General features: G+C 47.2%; 1 protein-coding gene and 1 pseudogene across 1 annotated transcript; both read left to right on the forward strand.

Annotated features, from left to right (window-relative positions):
- Window positions 1–489: 489 nt before the first annotated feature.
- On the forward strand, window positions 490–8,227 carry LOC140917867 (zona pellucida sperm-binding protein 2-like). Its single transcript, XM_073361396.1, has 16 exons — window positions 490–569; window positions 646–740; window positions 1,099–1,260; window positions 1,847–1,891; window positions 2,149–2,313; window positions 2,806–2,902; window positions 3,005–3,186; window positions 4,308–4,437; window positions 5,463–5,644; window positions 5,720–5,811; window positions 5,913–6,037; window positions 6,440–6,629; window positions 7,067–7,202; window positions 7,282–7,378; window positions 7,886–7,975; window positions 8,087–8,227. The coding sequence occupies exons 1-16, from the start codon at window positions 512–514 to the stop codon at window positions 8,224–8,226; spliced, it is 1,986 nt and encodes a 661-aa protein (XP_073217497.1). The 5' UTR covers window positions 490–511; the 3' UTR covers window position 8,227.
- A 4,150-nt stretch (window positions 8,228–12,377) lies between these two features.
- On the forward strand, window positions 12,378–20,520 carry LOC140917868 (zona pellucida sperm-binding protein 2-like; annotated as a pseudogene).
- Window positions 20,521–22,252: the final 1,732 nt, after the last annotated feature.

Consider the following 22,252-nt stretch of genomic DNA (forward strand, 5'->3'; position numbering starts at 1 on the left):
TAATCCCTGTAGCTGAGTAGGAGGTGAGTTTTTGGTGTTTTCATGTGGGTGGCTTGACTCTGAGCCATGAGGTTGCCTGTATTACAGCTAGGCTGGTCCTTTTACAGCATGTGGTAAGTGGGTGGGTTGTGTATAGGGAGGGTTCTGTTTGCTGTGCTGGCTTCTGAGCATCTTCTCTCTTGTTTGCAGGCTGCTTCTTTTACTTGGTTGCCTTATAGTGCCCTTGACAGCTGGTGTTACTAGTTCCATGGCTCTAGACTTCCCAGGTAACCAGGGCATTCACCTGATCATGGTTGGAGGGGGGGCAGGGGTGGACTTGTCTTGAGGCTGATAGGATAGTTTTACTGACCCTGGGGTGTGTTCCTGGGGTGACTCTCCTCTCCATTTGCTGGAGTGAGTGGGTTTTAGCATACTAACAGCCTGTATGCTGTCTCCTATTCTGTGTTGCAAGGAGTTGATATCAGACTGCTCACTTCCTCTTGTAGGGACGGTGTCTTGTCACACTGACAAAATGTTGATTGGGTTTCCCAGAGAGCTTGGAAGCAACTTCTGGCAGGTCCATGTAGTTGGTATGTATTGCTGCATGTTTAGCTAGGTTCTCAAGGCAACTTCTAGCAGCATAGCTGACCAGCTTACTCTTTCTAGATGGAAGTGGTGAAGAGATTGTAGACTGTGACTACATGGTGGATCATGAGAGGCTGACTGTAACTGCTCTGTATGTGAACTGCACCAGACTAGAGGTAAAACCGTCCCTCTGCTTTGGGAACATGCTCACTTGACAGAGGCTCCAAAGTGACTCCTCCTAAGTGACCCAACTGCAGTGTTGGGTCATGTAATGTACCATTTCTCTTTCCTGGAAGACTCCTTCTCCCCAGAGCACCCACTGAGGTGGTGCTTCCATGTAATAATGACTAATCAAATGGCTCCCAAAAATCAAATTCCTTCCTTTGAGTAACCCTGCCTCTTCTATAGACAGCAAATTCTCAACTTGAACATGTGGCCTCTGAGGGTTGGCTCTAATTGCTGATCTGAGGCAACATCTAGTAATGTAAAACTGTGCCACTGTCTTATTCTGACCAATGTGTTCTCTTGCTATAGCATGGCCAACACCAGCTGAGACTAGAGCTGCTGGTGCTCAACAAAACCATTGCAAGGGACAAGAATGTAACCTACAGTATTGGCTGTGATTCTCTTCAAGCAGATGAAGTCGTCCCTACTATTTTTACAGGAGCTACAAACTGTACTAAAGACTTCATGGCAGTAAGTGGGGCAGTTTGACAATCCCTTGGAAAGGGAACTGCTCTCAGCTGTAGAGAGGAGTCTGACACCTCAATGGCCTCTCGGTCAAATCTTGAAGATGTGTCTGTCGACTCTCTTTGGGTGGTGGGAGTAAGGAAATAAGACTGATTAGCAGGAGGATAGTGGATTTTCCCCTTCCTGATCTCTGGGAAGACTCAGATTAAAGACTAGCCATTCTTATTTGTAAAAACTCTAGCTAGTTACCTTTACCTCCTCCTTTGTGTACTTCTAAGGGCTTCCCTGGCTAGGCTTGGCACAGCTTACTGAATTATGTAGACCCCTCTATTGGCTAATGGTCAGTAGCTGTCAACAGGTGCTCTAAACTACAGGGGGAGAACAGCATTTGCTGCTTCCCCACCTTGTTCCTCTAGAAACAAGCCAGGCCTCTAGCCACTGCAGCACGCTTCCTCAGAAGACTCCCCGAAAGCTTCCATTCCTCTAATGGGTTAGAGGCTCCTTGTTCCATTCACCAAGGAAAGCTTGCTTGGTATCCTCTTCTCTTTGAACAGTGTGCTTTGAAGTCAGCTGCTGTCCTGTTCTCTTTCAGGTTGTATTTCCAAGACTCCTTCCCAGTTTTGCTGATGAACATATGGTATGAAAAATGGGTCAAAATGGGGGCTGGGTGGGCAAAGTAACATGCCTCTAAAGTAGAACTGCTGCATGTAGAAACTGCCAGTTTGGTGATGCTTGCTAAAGTAGCAAACTGGACCCTTCAGTATCTCTCTTGTGTTGGTTAGCCAAGCTGCCACTCACAGCAGTCTTAACACTTCTTAAAGATAAGAACAATAACCCCCTTGCTTGGTAATGGAAAAACCTTATGCTTGACTGACCAGAAGTCTCAAATTGCAGACTACAGAATCTCAGATGGCCTGGATACTGTCCATAGATGATGGAACACGAACACACAGGCTAAGCCTTAGGCAAGCCATGCAGCAAGGGTATACATTCCTAGCTGACAGCAACAACCTAATCTTCCAGGTTTCTTTTGGTGCAACTGGAGTCGCCTCTTACAAGGTAGGTGCACAAGACTGTCTCGAGGCTGAAAGGCAAAACTTGCCATCGGCAAACGATGGTGTCTATAAATAGAACCGTGAGAAGCCTCAGACTTCTGAGGCTCACTAGTCTGAGCTATTGGGGCAGTCTGATTAGTCTGACTCTACATGCAGTCCATGAGGGCATCTGGAAATGGGAGTGTGTGAGAGCTTCAGCTTGACTTCTGGCTATGAATCCAGGTGGTGCATGAGGGCCTAGAATGGAGCTTGTACACCCTTCCCAAAACTCCTGTGTGTAGGAGTTATGTGAAATGGCTAGGGTGTAATTCCAGTGGCTTTCTGCCTTCCCAACAATTTAAATGGCTAACGTGCCCTGCAAGACTTCTCATAACTTCTGAAGTCTCTTGAGAACTACAGCCTGGCTTACTGAATCCTAATAGGCTTCTTTTATACCTGGCACTGGGAACTGCACTGTGAATAACCTGCTGTTCTCAACCGTATCTATCCTCTGCAGCAAGACAACCAGATGCTATATACTGTGGCACTCAAGCTTTCATATGGGCCTCCTGACCAGCGGCTAACTGTAGAATCAAGAATGATCTGTGCACCAGGTAAAACTTCCCCTCTTCACAGAGGAAGCTGGTCCCTCCTCTGACCCGAGAGGGACTTGGACCTTAAAATGTCTCTGGACACTAACAGAGCTATTCTTGCAGGCCCAGCAACCTGTAACTCCACACACATGACTGTTGCCATCCCAGCTTTCCCAGGGATCCTCTCTGCTGTGAGTATAGACAACAGAAACATTCCCATGACCCAACTCCAAGCAAATGGAATTGCTCTGGACACAAGAAGGGGCGTGAAGCTGCACATCAACAAAAGAATCCTGAAGTCCAGAGTAAGCTCCCTACAAACTAGTATCTGACTCCATTTAGGAATGGTCATAATTGTAAGTGAAATGCAAACCAAAGATGCAATAGAAAGGGCTGATCTACAAAATCAGATTTGCTGTCCTACCAGCAGAGTCTGTTCCAAGCCATAGGACTGGACTAGACTGTAGGTATCTGTACCTTCGGCAGCCGTTGTTTGGCTGCCATCTGATTTCTTTTCCCTCAACTCTCACAACCAGCAATGTCCAAATCTTCAGAGTAATGGTCATATAAACCACTAACTTTTTTCAGGCACTAATCTGATCTCCATTACTGCAATACAAGCCCCCTCTCTATAGCCCTTTCCAAATGTGCGGTTTTTTAAATACTTCCTTGCTTAACATTCAAGCTATGTTTCCTGACAACAAACTACCCCTTGCTACTGCACTGGACTTGAGCTACTTGTTCTGGACCTTCTCTTGTCTTGGTAACATGACACTAGCTCTGCCATTCGCAGCCTGGACAGGCAACTTGTCTACTACTCCCACAATACTCCCGGCTGGCAGTTATCCCTGGAATGATCTGTAAGGCTATTGCTCTTCTCAAGAAATTAGAATACCCCCATGGATAGTGAGGAGTTTGGTCAATATACCTAGATAGAGATGGTATTCCGTTTCCTGTAGATTGTGCTGCTTATGTGAGATCTCTGGGTCGGGGATGACTGAGAATAAAACCTAGCCTGCTGTATTCTAACGCTTACAAATGAGTTAAAGTTGTGAGAACCCAGGCTGCTGGACTACTTAGTCTGGTTCTGCAGAGCCAAATATATATACTTAAAGGATTGACTGAGCTTTGGACAAGGTCTAAATATCTTTCCTAAAGATGACACTCTAAATCAGTTATGGATGTAAAATTTACAAATTTCTACTTCTAAACCAGCCTACTCAATCTCCTGGAGTAAGAAATAGCTAATCAAAGCAAAATATTTCTGGCTAGATTGGTCCAGTCTAAATGAGTGTCTGATCTTGGGAAAAGGCTACCTTTGGCATTGTCCTCTTACCAGCAAACATAAATAACTAAAATTACCATTACAGACTTCCAGCTGCCTTAAATAACAACAAATGTTGTGGCCTGCCTCCCTCTCTTCCAGCTGTACAAGGAGAGCTGCTTAGGACTTCAGTCATACATAGCATCTCTCAGGCTAACTTTCAACTTCCATGGAGAAATGGTGTCAATGGTCACTTACCCAGAGTGTCCCTGTGATCAACATGCACCAATAGGTAAGACCACATGTACTTCTGTCAACTCATTCTGTGCTGGTTCAGCTATCCCAGAAGTACTGGCCTACAAATGAGACTTCATCATGCTCAGCATGAAATACTGAAGCTGGCTGTCATCCACCTCCGTACAGGAGAACATGAGTGGACCTCAAACTGCAGCGCACAGCCCAAGATTCATTGGGTGAACATATGGCTAAAGTGTTGATATATTTGATGTAAACTCTTAATAGCTGGCAAGCAAAACTTGCAATGTAGGGTGGTTCTCAGCAACTAATGGGCTCCACTATAAAGATGCCAAGTCACACTAATTAAATCTAAAATGGATGCCCCTTCCTAGCTGGTGGGGTGTCTCAGGCCTATGTATCTGATTACATACTTGGATATTCTGGACATCCACTCCTTGGAAGTGGAAGGGAGTCGTCGGTGTCTGATCATCAAAGTGCATTTGTGTTCACTGTAAAATGAACTGCTTTCCTCCTCCTTCTCCCTCCGCTCTTGCACGCCCCTGCCCGCAAGGTGGCAGGTAGGCAGCCCCACATACAACTGAACATCTCATAAGCTTTTTCCCATAGTTCCTGGCTCCCCAGCAGCTGCTAGCTCTCTTCTGCAGAAAAGAATTCACCAGCTGTCCCCCAACCTACAGTGCCACTAATCTTGACCTGGAGCCATACCACTTCTCCTGCCTGGCCTGCCCTAAACAACTCCTAATGGAATGTTTCCAGCCTAGTCTCAGGTTTTGGTTCCCCCTCATCTAAGCCATAGAGCACTGCTTGCCAGCAGCTCTGGGTCCTTGAGCCTCCTGGCATGAGCTGTTCCAGGATCCTTGCCCTCCAGGTCATGCAATACAAACTGGAGAAACTACAATCCAGTAGGCTCAGGACAACTTCTCCTCCTAGGGTAGTTAGGGCCCCTGTACACACAGCCCAGAATACTCTAGTCCCTCACTGAACTGAGGCAGGAGCTGCCATAGCCCCATGTCCAGGAGTCCCCTAGAGCAACCCATCCCAATTCCTTGAATGTTTCAGCTGCTGTGTGCACTCGGGATGGCTACATGGACTTTGAAGTACAGAGTGACAGGACAAAACCAGCCCTAGACTTGGATACCATCAGGCTAAGAGATCCTACATGCAAACCAGTCTTCAAGTCTCCCTCAAATGACATGGTTCGGTTTCACGTCCCACTGAACAGGTGTGGGACAAGGCAGAGGGTAAGTGTCAGGACAGTGACTGCAAAAGGCGCTCATGTGGCAGGGCAGTCACTAAGACTCCTGTATCCCCTGTAGTTTGAAGGCGAGAGGACAACTTATGAGAACGAAGTGCGTGCCTTGTGGGCAGATCAACCGCCACGCAGGATTTCTAGGGACAGTGAATTCAGGTCAGTCCACAACTCTGCTGGTGACAGCCCATCGCAACACTAAGCAAAGTGACTGACTGCAAATTGCCAGCTAAGCTGATGCTGCGCATTCTGTCTTTCAGGCTGACCGTAGTGTGCACCTACAAAAGTGGTGACGCGTCCCTGAGCGTAAGGATAAGCAGTCTCCCTCCTCCAGTTTCTTCAATAAACCAGGGTCCTCTCTCCTTGATCCTGCTGATCTATCCAGGTAAAGCTTGCATCTAGCTGCAAATTGTGTGCAGGGCAGAAATGAGTGATTCCCTCCATAGTCAAAGGAGCTCTTCAGTCCCTACTATCCAGAGCAGTAGACCCAGAGACCTTTTGATATCCAGGGGTGGCATGATTCCATCACTGGTGGTCTGTGACGTAGACCTGGTAGGCTAGGTTTTAATAGAGCCTCTTGCTATGGGGGAATCCAGTAGGGATGTTGGGTTTAGGAGGCTTTTTCTCTCCCTGTGCAAGGAGTTCAACTAAAGCACTCACAAGCTGTGTCCTTCTATGCATCTACAGTACCAGACTTCTTACTTAGCTGGCTGCTTCATCTCTCTAGATTGAGATTCCTACCTATTGCGAACTGGGCTGTCAACTCTGCCGTCCTTGGTTTTTTCAGATGACTCCTACATGCAGCCCTACAGTGACGACCAGTACCCTATTGTGAAATATCTGCGGCAACCAATCTTCTTGGAAGTGCAAGTTCTGAACCGCAATGACCCCAACATCCGACTGGTACTGGATGACTGTTGGGCAACAACCTCGCAAGATCCAAGCTCTCTGCCCCGGTGGAACATTGTTGTGGATGGGTAGGTATATTCCAACTCCTGTAGGAACATAGGTGAGGCTGGTCTGTTCAAGTGTTTCCCTGAAGTGCTATGCAAAGGCTTGTTGGAGCTGTGAGCGCATGTTCCTCACACAGATGTAGGTGCAAAGGGTTGCGGTCTGGCTATGATCTGACCACAAAGTGGAGGTCGCTCTAGCCTTAGGTCAAGCTAGACATTTGAGAGTGCACATGCTCAAGGACTAAAATGTGTAAATGCCAACTGTCACTCTAATGGCTCACAACTGAGTGACTCAAAACCTCAATGAATTGCTGTCCTAATGCAGGCTTCCAAGCTCTGGCAGATCTCTAGGAAACAGTATTGAGGGTCTCTTGGGTAATGGACTAAATATTAAACTTGAATGTTAATGATGCAAACCTTCCAAGACTCTCTTCTTGCCTGATTTCAACTCTGACCTCTAGGTGTGACTATGAACTAGATAACTACAGAACTGCATTTCATCCAGTGGGCCTAGCAGTCAGCTATCCCAACTATCGCCAGAGATTTGAAGTGAAGACCTTTGCCTTTGTAGCGGGTGACAAGGCTCTCACTAGCCTAGTAAGTGCAGTCCCTCTAGCTCTAGCTAAAGGCTCGGGCTTCCTGTGCTCCAAATGTCTCTCCCTTATCTTTGCTCTAGGTGTACTTCCACTGCAGTGCTCTTCTCTGTGACAGACTTCATCCAGACTCCCCTCTGTGTTCAACACGATGTCCTCCCTCAGCCAGAAACAAACGAGGTAGGATTTAATCACTGCTGGCAACTAGAATGTCACGTAAACATGCCGTCCTACCACAGCAGAATAATGTAGGTGTGAAAGGGAACTTGCTAGGTCTTCTAGTCAGTCTCCTGCACTCAACCAGGACTAAGTACTATCTAGCCCGCTCTACTTTTTGTTAACAACCACCAGTGACCAATTCTGCAAACCATCTAGGTAACTTTGCTCCAGTGCCTACCTACCCTTGCAGTTAGACATTAGGAGAGAAACCTTTCCTAACCTAAACAGCCCTTGCTGTGATTGAAGCCCCTGATTGATCCAGCACTGTAATCAGTGGGAAGTCTTCAAGCATGTCAAAGTAAGGTACCGCTCAGTTGTCTTTTCTGGACTAAACCCACTTTCCACCTTCTTGTAGGCCATGTTTTCTAGACCTCGAAGCATTCCTGTTGATATTCCAGTTAGCTTGCTATGTTTGTGGATTTCCAGACTCCAGTTAGTCAGAATTATGTGTTGACTAATCTCTTGCAGATGTTGTTGTGATGCAAGCAGAGAACTCCGGTGTAGCAAGCTTACCTGGTCCTGTTAGCTTTGTAGCAGATGAATGGCCTTCAACCCAAGGTATGGAACAAATACCCTCTCCTTGACCTAACTGAGGCATGTTGTTGCCAATCCAAGTTATGGCATAATCTGGCCACTGACTTGTGGTTCACCCTTTTTTCCTCCCTACAGAAGAAACTCCCCTGAGAGAAGGAGCATGGAACACTGTAGTAGCAGCAGCTACTGTGGTCCTTGGCCTGATGGTCGCTGCACTGGTGTCAGTGGCTCTCTTTAAAAATCTGAAGAGGACAAAAGCTGTAATGGGAAAGTGATACGCTAAATGACCTGTGACAAAATAAACTGCTGGATGCACTAGTTCATGGTGGACTCTCTCCTTTATTTCAGAAGTAGCCCCTTCTAGTTTCCAATAGAAGCCAGTGAGACTTGGCTCCTCTCTAAAGCCCGGACAAACCAACCAGCCAGTCCCATGGTACAAAATGTTAACTCAATAGTAACTGTACTAGCCTCACAACTGTCCTATTCCATTGTTTAATTGTCGTAAGTACCTATTCTACTACACAGCTGCTCCTTACTGTTCAGTTAATGTAGTAGGGTGAAGGCACTTGTATTGTTGGCAGTATTTTAGAACCCTTATTCTGTAGATACACCAAGGAGAGAGTGAGCCTAATCTCAACCTAACCTACAACCCTGGGCCTCAGTCTTTGCGCTAAAGAGCTCCATGTTTCCTCTGATCCTATCCACGACTCAACCAGTGGAAGTTAATGCCCGTCAGTACATCAGCAGTAGTAGCAAGGTAGATCCACAAGAGTCTGCGTACTAGCCCTACATTTTAGGAGATCTTGTGTTCTTATACCAACGGCGCCATGTCTAGCACTAATGAAACTAACCACTCATAGTGCCTATTACAAAAGCAGTTGGACTCAGTACACTCGACACTATGGGGCATTTTTGAAGAGACAACTGTATTCTAGAAAACGTTGTGCTGTCTGTCAACCTTCTGCTAGTCTTCTAGCTTACCCACGCAGTTGCAGGGCTAGGGGCTCCAGCCACGCTCTGTGTAGCTCAAGTGTCCTGGCATAGTGGTGGTGACTCTGGCAGATACTAGCCACTACACTAGGCTTAAACTTAGGCCAGCAATAGGGCTTTCATAAAGCTGTCCTCCATAGCTGTGGTTTTCTGTGAACACCAGCTCCCAGAGATGCAGCAGGCAAGAACAAACTGTAGTCCTGATTTCCAAATTGGCAATACTTGCCCTACACAAAACATAGAGCCACGCAGCAGTTGGTGACCAGTAACTGGACCTAGAAAAGTAGACTTGTCCAAACCAAGACCTTTGCCAGGTTTATTTTGGCAACATCTCTTCTCTGCCATAGTCTCTGACAACTCCATGTGGGCTGAGGTACCTACGCTACATGCAGAAAGTGACACCTGATCAGGAATAGGCAGTTATATGCCAAATGTGGGGGGTGGGAATGCTGGATTTGGGCTTGGTTTTTTTGGTTTAATTGGCTAGTTTGAGGGTGGGTGTAGGGTTTTTTAATTGCCTCTAGGGCAGGGGGAAGAAGAGTCAGGGCTACACAGCATGCCTGCCACAGTTCCAGACTACACACCCAGTGGATCTAATCACATAGTGTTGGGGTTCTTGTTTTGAAATGGGATCAACTTGAGGGTTTTTTTTTTTAACCCTTTGAAAATCAGGGTGCTTACTTACTGCATAACAGAGCAACTGTGGCACAGTTGCTACCTTTAACTGGAAAATTTAAATGTCCCTACTTACTCCATGACCTACTCTGGCCATAGCATAAAATCAGTGAGGCTACTTCCAGAAAGGCAGGGTAGACAGAGAATAGAGCCATCTTTTTACTAACTACTATCCTTAGATTTAAAATGAACTCTTCATCAGGCTATTTACACCCCCTTCAAGACTGAGTAACTTGCCTGGCTGACAAAAGACTTAGCTGGTTTAAAAAACAACAAAAAAGCAAACTTCCTCACAATTGCATAATTAACTTGAGGGCCCTCTCCTCTGGGGCTGGACAGTAGCTTAACCCTAGTGTCAGATATCACTATACTAGCACCTCAGGTGACTGTATTCTCCACAGCTGCTGCTTTCCTAGATGTGTGAAATTGCTAGGATCTCTAGTGCCATGGAACTGAACACTGACTACACATTTCCCCCACCCCTCCAAATTCTGTGCTTTCTCTCAAGTTAGAATTTAATGGGATAAATTGTCTGAACTGTGATTTTTTTTTTCTCTGCATGAATAACTAAACGCGCTATCTCAGAGTTTTCCTTCCCCCACATAATCCTTTAGGATAACTATAGCTATATTAGGATGAGAGCAGTGCCTGTTCCTCTTGCTGTTCGAGGATCTTTTCTTGGAATGACTGAGTATTCCTGTCACCCGAACCCTACTCCATTTCTCATGTTTGTATATCAAGGGAAGCTCAAGTAATAGCAGTGAGAAAGCACTGTTAGAGGGCTGGCTGGCAGAATCTGAGGGGGCTTCCAGTGCGGATTTCTCCCCCTTCCACTCCCCACAGTACCTCTCTAGGTAAATCACCTTCCTTGCTCTAAGAACTACAGTAGGAGGCCTAGTCCTGTATATAGTTCTCTATATTGCCTACACTGTGCAAGGGGCAGGGGCAGTGAGTTGTTTGGGCCCATGGTGCCCAGGCTCCAGAAAATTCAGGGCCTGGGAGGGCCCAGCTTCACCAATGTTGAGGGCAGGTCTTTCCCCAGGGCCCACCTGCCACCCCTGTGTGCCTCACCTGGAGCATCCCTGCCTGCTAGGGCAGCTGCCCCCTGCAGCTCCATGGTCCGCTCCCTCGCTGGCCACTGCCAGCTACAAGGGAGCGGCACTGGGGGCAATCTGAGGGTGGCTGCTGTGCCTCACTGCGGGGGGCTTATCCTGGCTGGACCTCCTGAGCAGCAGCTGTGGAGAGCTTGGATGAGTATTGTGCTGGGGAGAGGCCCTCCTCCCTCCCCAGTACTTGCTGCTGCCAGGGGGGTAGAGGGCTGGGGGGAATTCTCCTCTCTGGCCCGCAGCCCCAGGGCAGCCTGCTTTCTGCATCCCAAACCCCTCATCCTTGGCCCAGCCCTGCACCCTAACCCTCTGTCCCAGGCCAAGCCTGCACGCAGCACCCAAAGTCTCTCTCATAGTCTGCACCCCTCCTGCACCTAAACTCCCTCCCAGAGCTTAGGCAGATGCGTGGGGGTGGGACTTGGACCCTTTCTGGGGGCCACCCAAAATTATGCAGAGCTGCTGCCCCTGGCTAGGGGTGCGAAGAGATGCCAGGGAACAACACAGTTTTCAAAGCTCTTGCTATCTCACTTAGCGTATGACTTGAAATAGCATGTTGGAAAGGAGACTAATGCTAGGCCTCATATAGCCAAATTTCAATTGCCAGTGTATGCATTACACTTGCAAAGAGGACTATTAAACAGATAATGACCAGACCTAGCCCTGCTAGCGGGGATGCTGTGGGTTGGACGCTTGCTCTTGTGGTGGCTGCACGCTCTCAGGCTCTAAGTGGTAGGACCCTTCTTCCCAGTGTCGCCCCTGCCCTGTCGGGGTTATGATCCAAACCTGGCCTGCAGAGCCTCTTGGCTCAGGCGTCTCCCTATGCTGGGCCCACTGCCCGCTGCCCAGGGTCCCCCTCGCTCTCCCCAGCTGCTCACCATACCCATCGACCCTTCCCTCTTTTTAGTACTGAGAGTTAGGCAACTAAAACACCCCCACTGAATGTTAATAAGGGGGCAACAGTCCCCTTACATACAGATTAATACTGACGACAACCATTCCTCTACTTCCCCGAGGGTTGGGGAGGATTCATTCACATTGGTAACAGTTATGGCAAACTAGATATTGGGCAAACTGTCCCTCCCCAACTGAACTATCCTGGCAATGAAGATTTCCCGGCGGGGGCTACTGAGGATAGTTCCCAAGCATGGGGTGACCTACAAAGCCCATGGCTGAGCACAAAGCTGTTTTAGTGGGCAGAAGAGCCCAGCAATGCCAAGTGTTCTCCTTGGTAGGGGCAAAGGGCTAGGGGAGCTTAAGGCTGCCACACAAAGCATTTGTCTGTTTCTAGCTCCTCAGCTATTTTGCTCCATCTTCTAGCGGAGGGAGAAAGGCGGTGGAAGAGCAGGGTGAAAGGAAAAATGGATACCGAAAGTAATCTTAAAAGTGAAGGGAAACAGAAAATTGTGCAAAGGGGCATAAAATCCCCTTGAAAGAGGAGCTTTGTCCCTAAGCTGCCCCCTCCTCACTGATTGCAGCACAGAACAGGGCCAGGTGCAAACCATCAGCCTCAGAGTCAGCTGCTAGCAGGTGTTGAGGAAGCATCCCAGGTGTTTTCCAAGAGCTGCTGGGGCTGCAGCCCCTCCTATATAACCCCTGTAGCTGAGTAGGAGGTGAGCTGTTCTGGTGTCTTCATGTGGGTGGCTTGACTCTGAGCCATGAGGTTGCCTGTATTACAGCTAGGCTGGTCCTTTTACAGCATGTGGTAAGTGGGTGGGTTGTGTATAGGGGAGGGTTCTGTTTGCTGTGCTGGCTTCTGAGCATCTTCTCTCTTGTTTGCAGGCTGCTTCTTTTACTTGGTTGCCTTATAGTGCCCTTGACAGCTGGTGTTACTAGTTCATGGCTCTAGACTTCCCAGGTAACCAGGGCATTCCCCTGATCATGGGGGGAGGTGGGGGGCAGGCGTGGACTTGTCTTGAGGCTGGTAGGATAGTTTTACTGACCCTGGGGTGACTCTCTTCTCCATTTGCTGGAGTGAGTGGGTTTTAGCATACTAACAGCCTGTATGCTGTCTTCTATCCTGTGTTGCAAGGAGTTGATATCAGACTGCTCACTTCCTCTTGTAGGGACGGTGTCTTGTCACACTGACAAAATGTTGATTGGGGTTTCCCAGAGAGCTTGGAAGCAACTTCTGGCAGGTCCATGTAGTTGGTATGTATTGCTGCATGTTTAGCTAGGTTCTCAAGGCAACTTCTAGCAGCATAGCTGACCAGCTTACTCTTTCTAGATGGAAGTGGTGAAGAGATTGTAGACTGTGACTACATGGTGGATCATGAGAGGCTGACTGTAACTGCTCTGTATGTGAACTGCCACCAGACTAGAGGTAAAACCGTCCCTCTGCTTTGGGAACATGCTCACTTGACAGAGGCTCCAAAGTGACTCCTCCTAAGTGACCCAACTGCAGTGTTGGGTCATGTAACGTACCATCTCTTTCCTGGGAGACTCCTTCTCCTGAGAGCACCCACTGAGGTGGTGCTTCCATGTAATAATGACTAATCAAATGGCTCCCAAGAAATCAAATTCCTTCCTTGAGTAACCCCTGCCTCTTCTATAGACAGCAAATTCTCAACATGAACATGTGGCCTCTGAGGGTTGGCTTCTAATTGCTGATCTGAGGCAACATCTAGTAATGTAAAACTGTGCCACTGTCTTATTCTGACCAATGTGTTCTCTTGCTATAGCATGGGCCAACACCAGCTGAGACTAGAGCTGCTGGTGCTCAACAAAACCATTGCAAGGGACAAGAATGTAATCTACAGTATTGGCTGTGATTCTCTTCAAGCAGATGAAGTCGTCCCTACTATTTTTACAGGAGCTACAAACTGTACTAAAGACTTCATGGCAGTAAGTGGGGCAGTTTGACAATCCCTTGGAAAGGGAACTGCTCTCAGCTGTAGAGAGGAGTCTGACACCTCAATGGCCTCTCAGTCAAATCTTGAAGATGTGTCTGTCGACTCTCTTTGGGTGGTGGGAGTAAGGAAATAAGACTGACTAGCAGGAGGATAGTGATTGTCCCTTCCTGATCTCTGGGAAGACTCAGATTAAAGACTAGCCTTCTTATTTGTAAAAACTCTAGCTAGTTACCTTTACCTTCCTCCTTTGTGTACTTCTAAGGCTTCCCTGGCTAGGCTTGGCACAGCTTACTGAATTATGTAGACCCCTCTATTGGCTAATGGTCAGTAGCTGTCAACCTGGGCACAGGTGCCCTAAACTACAGGGGGAGAACAGCATTTGCTGCTTCCCCACCTTGTTCCTCTAGAAACAAGCCAGGCCTCTAGCCACTGCAGCACGCTTCCTCAGAAGACTCCCCGAAAGCTTCCATTCCTCTAATGGGTTAGAGGCTCCTTGTTCCATTCACCAAGGAAAGCTTGCTTGGTATCCTCTTCTCTCTTGAACAGTGTGCCTTGAAGTCAGCTGCTGTCCTGTTCTCTTTCAGGTTGTATTTCCAAGACTCCTTCCCAGTTTTGCTGATGAACATATGGTATGAAACGTCGGTCAAATGGGGGCTGGGTGTGCAAAGTACATGCCTCTAAAGTAGAACTGCTGCATGTAGAAACTGCCAGTTTGGTGATGCTTGCTAAAGTAGCAAACTGGACCCTTCAGTATCTCTCTTGTGTTGGTTAGCCAAGCTGCCCACTCACAGCAGTCTTAACACTTCTTAAAGATAAGAACAATAACCCCCTTGCTTGGTAATGGAAAAACCTTATGCTTGACTGACCAGATGTCTCAAATTGCAGACTACAGAATCTCAGATGGCCTGGATACTGTCCCATAGATGATGGAACACGAACACACAGGCTAAGCCTTAGGCAAGCCATGCAGCAAGGGTATACATTCCTAGCTGACAGCAACAACCTAATCTTCCAGGTTTCTTTTGGTGCAACTGGAGTCGCCTCTTACAAGGTAGGTGCACAAGACTGTCTCGAGGCTGAAAGGCAAAACTTGCCATCGGCAAACGATGGTGTCTATAAATAGAACGTGAGAAGCCTCAGACTTCTGAGGCTCACTAGTCTGAGCTATTGGGGCAAGTCTGATTAGTCTGACTCTACATGCAGTCCATGAGGGCATCTGGAAATGGGAGTGTGAGAGAGCTTCAGCTTGACTTCTGGCTATGAATCCAGGTGGTGCATGAGGGCCTAGAATGGAGCTTGTACACCCTTCCCAAAACTCCTGTAGTGTAGGAGTTATGTGAAATGGCTAGGGTGTAATTCCAGTGGCTTTCTGCCTTACCAACAATTTAAATGGCTAACGTGCCCTGCAAGACTTCTCATAACCTTCTGAAGTCTCTTCAGAACTACAGCCTGGCTTACTGAATCCTAATAGGCTTCTTTTATACCTGGCAACTGGGAACTGCACTCTGAAAACTGCTGTTCTCAACCGTATCTATCCTCTGCAGCAAGGACAACCAGATGCTATATACTGTGGCACTCATGCTTTCATATGGGCCTCCTGACCAGCGGCTAACTGTAGAATCAAGAATGATCTGTGCACCAGGTAAAGACTTCCCCTCTTCACAGAGGAAAGCTGGTCCCTCCTCTGACCCGAGAGGGACTTGACCTTAAAATGTCTCTGGACACTAACAAAGCTATTCTTGCAGGCCAGCAACCTGTAACTCCACACACATGACTGTTGCCATCCCAGCTTTCCCAGGGATCCTCTCTGCTGTGAGTATAGACAACAGAAACATTCCCATGACCCAACTCCAAGCAAATGAATTGCTCTGGACACAAGAAGGGGCGTGAAGCTGCACATCAACAAAAGAATCCTGAAGTCCAGAGTAAGCTCCCTACAAACTAGTATCTGACTCCAATTAGGAATGGTCATAATTGTAAGTGAAATGCAAACCAAAGATGCAATAGAAAGGGCTGATCTACAAAATCAGATTGCTGTCCTACCAGCAGAGTCTGTTCCAAGCCATAGGACTGGACTAGACTGTAGGTATCTGTCCTTCGGCAGCCGTTGTTTGGCTGCCATCTGATTTCTTTTCCCTCAACCCTCACAACCAGCAATGTCCAAATCTTCAGAGTAATGGTCATATAAACCACTAACTTTTTTCAGGCACTAATCTGATCTCCATTACTGCAATACAAGCCCCCTCTCTATAGCCCTTTCCAAATGTGCGGTTTTTTTAAATACTTCCTTGCTTAACATTAAAGCAATGTTTCCTGACAACAAACTACCCCTTGCTACTGCACTGGACTTGAGCTACTTGTTCTGGACCTTCTCTTGTCTTGGTAACATGACACTAGCTCTGCCATTCACACGCCTGGACAGGCAACTTGTCTACTACTCCCACAATACTCCCGGCTGGCAGTTATCCCTGGAATGATCTGTAAGGCTATTGCTCTTCTCAAGAAATTAGAATACCCCATGGATAGTGAGGAGTTTGGTCAATATACCTAGATAGAGATGGTATTCCGTTTCCTGTAGATTGTGCTGCTTATGTGAGATCTCTGGTCGGATGAACTGAGAATAAAACCTAGCCTGCTGTATTCTAACACTTACAAACTGAGTTAAAGTTGTGAGAACCCAGGCTGCTGGACTACTTACTCTGGCTCTGCAGAGCCAAATATATATACTTAAAGGATTGATTGAGCTTTGGACAAGGTCTAAATATCTTTCCTAAAGATGACACTCTAAATCAGTTATGGATGTAAAATTTACAAATTTCTACTTCTAAACCAGCCTACTCAATCTCCTGGAGTAAGAAATAGCTAATCAAAGCAAAATATTTCTGCTAGATTGGTCCAGTCTAAATGAGTGTCTGATCTTGGGAAAAGGCTACCTTTGGCATTGTCCTCTTACCCAGCAAACATAAATAACTAAAATTACCATTACAGACTTCCAGCTGTCTTAAATAACAACAAATGTTGTGGCCTGCCTCCCTCTCTTCCAGCTGTACAAGGAGAGCTGCTTAGGACTTCAGTCATACATAGCATCTCTCAGGCTAACTTTCAACTTCCATGGAGAAATGGTGTCAATGGTCACTTACCCAGAGTGTCCCTGTGATCAACATGCACCAATAGGTAAGACCACATGTACTTCTGTCAACTCATTCTGTGCTGGTTCAGCTATCCCAGAAGTACTGGCCTACGAATGAGACTTCATCATGCTCAGCATGAAATACTGAAGCTGGCTGTCATCCACCTCCGTACAGGAGAACATGAGTGGACCTCAAACTGCAGCGCACAGCCCAAGATTCATTGGGTGAACATATGGCTAAAGTGTTGATATATTTGATGTAAACTCTTAATAGCTGGCAAGCAAAACTTACAATGTAGGGTGGTTCTCAGCAACTAATGGGCTCCACTATAAAGATGCCAAGTCACACTAATTCAATCTAAAATGGATGCCCCTTCCTAGGTGGTGGGGCGTCTCAGGCCTATGTATCTGATTACATACTTAGAAATTCTGGACATCCACTCCTTGGAAGTGGAAGGGAGTCTTTGGTGTCTGATCATCAAAGTGCATTTGTGTTCACTGTAAAATGAACTGCTTTCCTCCTCCTTCTCCCTCCGCTCTTGCACGCCCCTGCCCGCAAGGTGGCAGGTAGGCAGCCCCACATACAACTGAACATCTCATAAGCTTTTTCCCATAGTTCCTGGCTCCCCAGCAGCTGCTAGCTCTCTTCTGCAGAAAAGAATTCACCAGCTGTCCCCCAACCTACAGTGCCACTAATCTTGACCTGGAGCCATACCACTTCTCCTGCCTGGCCTGCCCTAAACAACTCCTAATGGAATGTTTCCAGCCTAGTCTCAGGTTTTGGTTCCCCCTCATCTAAGCCATAGAGCACTGCTTGCCAGCAGCTCTGGGTCCTTGAGCCTCCTGGTATGAGCTGTTGCAGGATCCTTGCCCTCCAGGTCATGCAATACAAACTGGAGAAACTACAATCCAGTAGGCTCAGGACAGCTCCTCCTAGGGTAGTTAGGGCCCCTGTACACACAGCTCAGAATACTCGAGTCCCTCACTGAACTGAGGCAGGAGCTGCCATAGCCCCATGTACTGGAGTCCCCTACAGCAACCCATCCCAATTCCTTGAATGTTTCAGCTGCTGTGTGCACTCAGGATGGCTACATGGACTTTGAAGTACAGAGTGAGCGGACAAAACCAGCCCTAGACTTGGATACCATCAGGCTAAGAGATCCTACATGCAAACCAGTCTTCAAGTCTCCCTCAAATGACATGGTTCGGTTTCACGTCCCACTGAACAGGTGTGGGACAAGGCAGAGGGTAAGTGTCAGGACAGTGACTGCGAAAGGCGCTCATGTGGCAGGGCAGTCACTAAGACTCCTGTATCCCCTGTAGTTTGAAGGCGAGAGGACAACTTATGAGAACGAAGTGCGTGCCTTGTGGGCAGATCGACCGCCACGCAGGATTTCTAGGGACAGTGAATTCAGGTCAGTCCACAACTCTGCTGGTGACAGCCCATCGCAACACTAAGCAAAGTGACTGATTGCAAATTGCCAGCTAAGCTGATGCTGCACATTCTGTCTTTCAGGCTGACCGTAGTGTGCACCTACAAAAGTGGTGACGCGTCCCTGAGCGTAAGGATAAGCAGTCTCCCTCCTCCAGTTTCTTCAATAAACCAGGGTCCTCTCTCCTTGATCCTGCTGATCTATCCAGGTAAAGCTTGCATCTAGCTGCAAATTGTGTGCAGGGCAGAAATGAGTGATTCCCTCCATAGTCAAAGGAGCTCTTCAGTCCCTACTGTCCAGAGCAGTAGACCCAGAGACCTTTTGATATCTGGGGGTGGCATGATTCCATCACTGGTGGTCTGTGACGTAGACCTGGCAGGCTAGGTTTTAATAGAGCCTCTTGCTATGGGGGAATCCAGTAGGGATGTTGGGTTTAGGAGGCTTTTTCTCTCCCTGTGCAAGGAGTTCAACTAAAGCACTCACAAGCTGTGTCCTTCTATGCATCTACAGTACCAGACTTCTTACTTAGCTGGCTGCTTCATCTCTCTAGATTGAGATTCCTACCTATTGCGAACTGGGCTGTCAACTCTGCCGTCCTTGGTTTTTTCAGATGACTCCTACATGCAGCCCTACAGTGACGACCAGTACCCTATTGTGAAATATCTGCGGCAACCAATCTTCTTGGAAGTGCAAGTTCTGAACCGCAATGACCCCAACATCCGACTGGTACTGGATGACTGTTGGGCAACAACCTCGCAAGATCCAAGCTCTCTGCCCCGGTGGAACATTGTTGTGGATGGGTAGGTATATTCCAACTCCTGTAGGAACATAGGTGAGGCTGGTCTGGTTTCCCTGAAGTGCTATGCAAAGGCTTGTTGGAGCTGTGAGCGCATGTTCCTCACACAGATGTAGGCGCAAAGGGTTGCGGTCTGGCTATGATCTGACCACAAAGTGGAGGTCACTCTAGCCTTAGGTCAAGTTAGACATTTGAGAGTGCACATGCTCAAGGACTAAAATGTGTAAATGCCAACTGTCACTCTAATGGCTCACAACTGAGTGACTCAACCCCAATGAATTGCTGTCCAAATGCAGGCTTCCAAGCTCTGGCAGATCTCTAGGAAACAGTATTGAGGGTCTCTTGGGTAATGGACTAAATATTAAACTTGAATGTTAATGATGCAAACCTTCCAAGACTCTCTTCTTGCCTGATTTCAACTCTGACCTCTAGGTGTGACTATGAACTAGATAACTACAGAACTGCATTTCATCCAGTGGGCCTAGCAGTCAGCTATCCCAACTATCGCCAGAGATTTGAAGTGAAGACCTTTGCCTTTGTAGCGGGTGACAAGGCTCTCACTAGCCTAGTAAGTGCAGTCCCTCTAGCTCTAGCTAAAGGCTCGGGCTTCCTGTGCTCCAAATGTCTCTCCCTTATCTTTGCTCTAGGTGTACTTCCACTGCAGTGCTCTTCTCTGTGACAGACTTCATCCAGACTCCCCTCTGTGTTCAACACGATGTCCTCCCTCAGCCAGAAACAAACGAGGTAGGATTTAATCACTGCTGGCAACTAGAATGTCACGTAAACATGCCGTCCTACCACAGCAGAATAATGTAGGTGTGAAAGGGAACTTGCTAGGTCTTCTAGTCAGTCTCCTGCACTCAACCAGGACTAAGTACTATCTAGCCCGCTCTACTTTTTGTTAACAACCACCAGTGACCAATTCTGCAAACCATCTAGGTAACTTTGCTCCAGTGCCTACCTACCCTTGCAGTTAGACATTAGAGAAACCTTTCCTAACCTAAACAGCCCTTGCTGTGATTGAAGCCCCTGATTGATCCAGCACTGTAATCAGTGGGAAGTCTTCAAGCATGTCAAAGTAAGGTACCGCTCAGTTGTCTTTTCTGGACTAAACCCACTTTCCACCTTCTTGTAGGCCATGTTTTCTAGACCTTGAAGCATTCCTGTTGATATTCCAGTTAGCTTGCTATGTTTGTGGATTTCCAGACTCCAGTTAGTCAGAATTATGTGTTGACTAATCTCTTGCAGATGTTGTTGTGATGCAAGCAGAGAACTCCAGTGTAGCAAGCTTACCTGGTCCTGTTAGCTTTGTAGCAGATGAATGGCCTTCAACCCAAGGTATGGAACAAATACCCTCTCCTTGACCTAACTGAGGCATGTTGTTGCCAATCCAAGTTATGGCATAATCTGGCCACTGACTTGTGGTTCACCCTTTTTTCCTCCCTACAGAAGAAACTCCCCTGAGAGAAGGAGCATGGACCACTGTAGTAGCAGCAGCTACTGTGGTCCTTGGCCTGATGGTCGCTGCACTGGTGTCAGTGGCTCTCTTTAAAAATCTGAAGAGGACAAAAGCTGTAATGGGAAAGTGATACGCTAAATGACCTGTGACAAAATAAACTGCTGGATGCACTAGTTCATGGTGGACTCTCTCCTTTATTTCAGAAGTAGCCCCTTCTAGTTTCCAATAGAAGCCAGTGAGACTTGGCTCCTCTCTAAAGCCCGGACAAACCAACCAGCCAGTCCCATGGTACAAAATGTTAACTCAATAGTAACTGTACTAGCCTCACAACTGTCCTATTCCATTGTTTAATTGTCGTAAGTACCTATTCTACTACACAGCTGCTCCTTACTGTTCAGTTAATGTAGTAGGGTGAAGGCACTTGTATTGTTGGCAGTATTTTAGAACCCTTATTCTGTAGATACACCAAGGAGAGAGTGAGCCTAATCTCAACCTAACCTACAACCCTGGGCCTCAGTCTTTGCGCTAAAGAGCTCCATGTTTCCTCTGATCCTATCCACGACTCAACCAGTGGAAGTTAATGCCCGTCAGTACATCAGCAGTAGTAGCAAGGTAGATCCACAAGAGTCTGCGTACTAGCCCTACATTTTAGGAGATCTTGTGTTCTTATACCAACGGCGCCATGTCTAGCACTAATGAAACTAACCACTCATAGTGCCTATTACAAAAGCAGTTGGACTCAGTACACTCGACACTATGGGGCATTTTTGAAGAGACAACTGTATTCTAGAAAACGTTGTGCTGTCTGTCAACCTTCTGCTAGTCTTCTAGCTTACCCACGCAGTTGCAGGGCTAGGGGCTCCAGCCACGCTCTGTGTAGCTCAAGTGTCCTGGCATAGTGGTGGTGACTCTGGCAGATACTAGCCACTACACTAGGCTTAAACTTAGGCCAGCAATAGGGCTTTCATAAAGCTGTCCTCCATAGCTGTGGTTTTCTGTGAACACCAGCTCCCAGAGATGCAGCAGGCAAGAACAAACTGTAGTCCTGATTTCCAAATTGGCAATACTTGCCCTACACAAAACATAGAGCCACGCAGCAGTTGGTGACCAGTAACTGGACCTAGAAAAGTAGACTTGTCCAAACCAAGACCTTTGCCAGGTTTATTTTGGCAACATCTCTTCTCTGCCATAGTCTCTGACAACTCCATGTGGGCTGAGGTACCTACGCTACATGCAGAAAGTGACACCTGATCAGGAATAGGCAGTTATATGCCAAATGTGGGGGGTGGGAATGCTGGATTTGGGCTTGGTTTTTTTGGTTTAATTGGCTAGTTTGAGGGTGGGTGTAGGGTTTTTTAATTGCCTCTAGGGCAGGGGGAAGAAGAGTCAGGGCTACACAGCATGCCTGCCACAGTTCCAGACTACACACCCAGTGGATCTAATCACATAGTGTTGGGGTTCTTGTTTTGAAATGGGATCAACTTGAGGGTTTTTTTTTTTAACCCTTTGAAAATCAGGGTGCTTACTTACTGCATAACAGAGCAACTGTGGCACAGTTGCTACCTTTAACTGGAAAATTTAAATGTCCCTACTTACTCCATGACCTACTCTGGCCATAGCATAAAATCAGTGAGGCTACTTCCAGAAAGGCAGGGTAGACAGAGAATAGAGCCATCTTTTTACTAACTACTATCCTTAGATTTAAAATGAACTCTTCATCAGGCTATTTACACCCCCTTCAAGACTGAGTAACTTGCCTGGCTGACAAAAGACTTAGCTGGTTTAAAAAACAACAAAAAAGCAAACTTCCTCACAATTGCGTAATTAACTTGAGGGCCCTCTCCTCTGGGGCTGGACAGTAGC

The sequence above is a fragment of the Lepidochelys kempii genome, chromosome 10 (assembly GCF_965140265.1).
Source record: "Lepidochelys kempii isolate rLepKem1 chromosome 10, rLepKem1.hap2, whole genome shotgun sequence".
Lineage (NCBI taxonomy): Eukaryota > Metazoa > Chordata > Testudines > Cheloniidae > Lepidochelys > Lepidochelys kempii.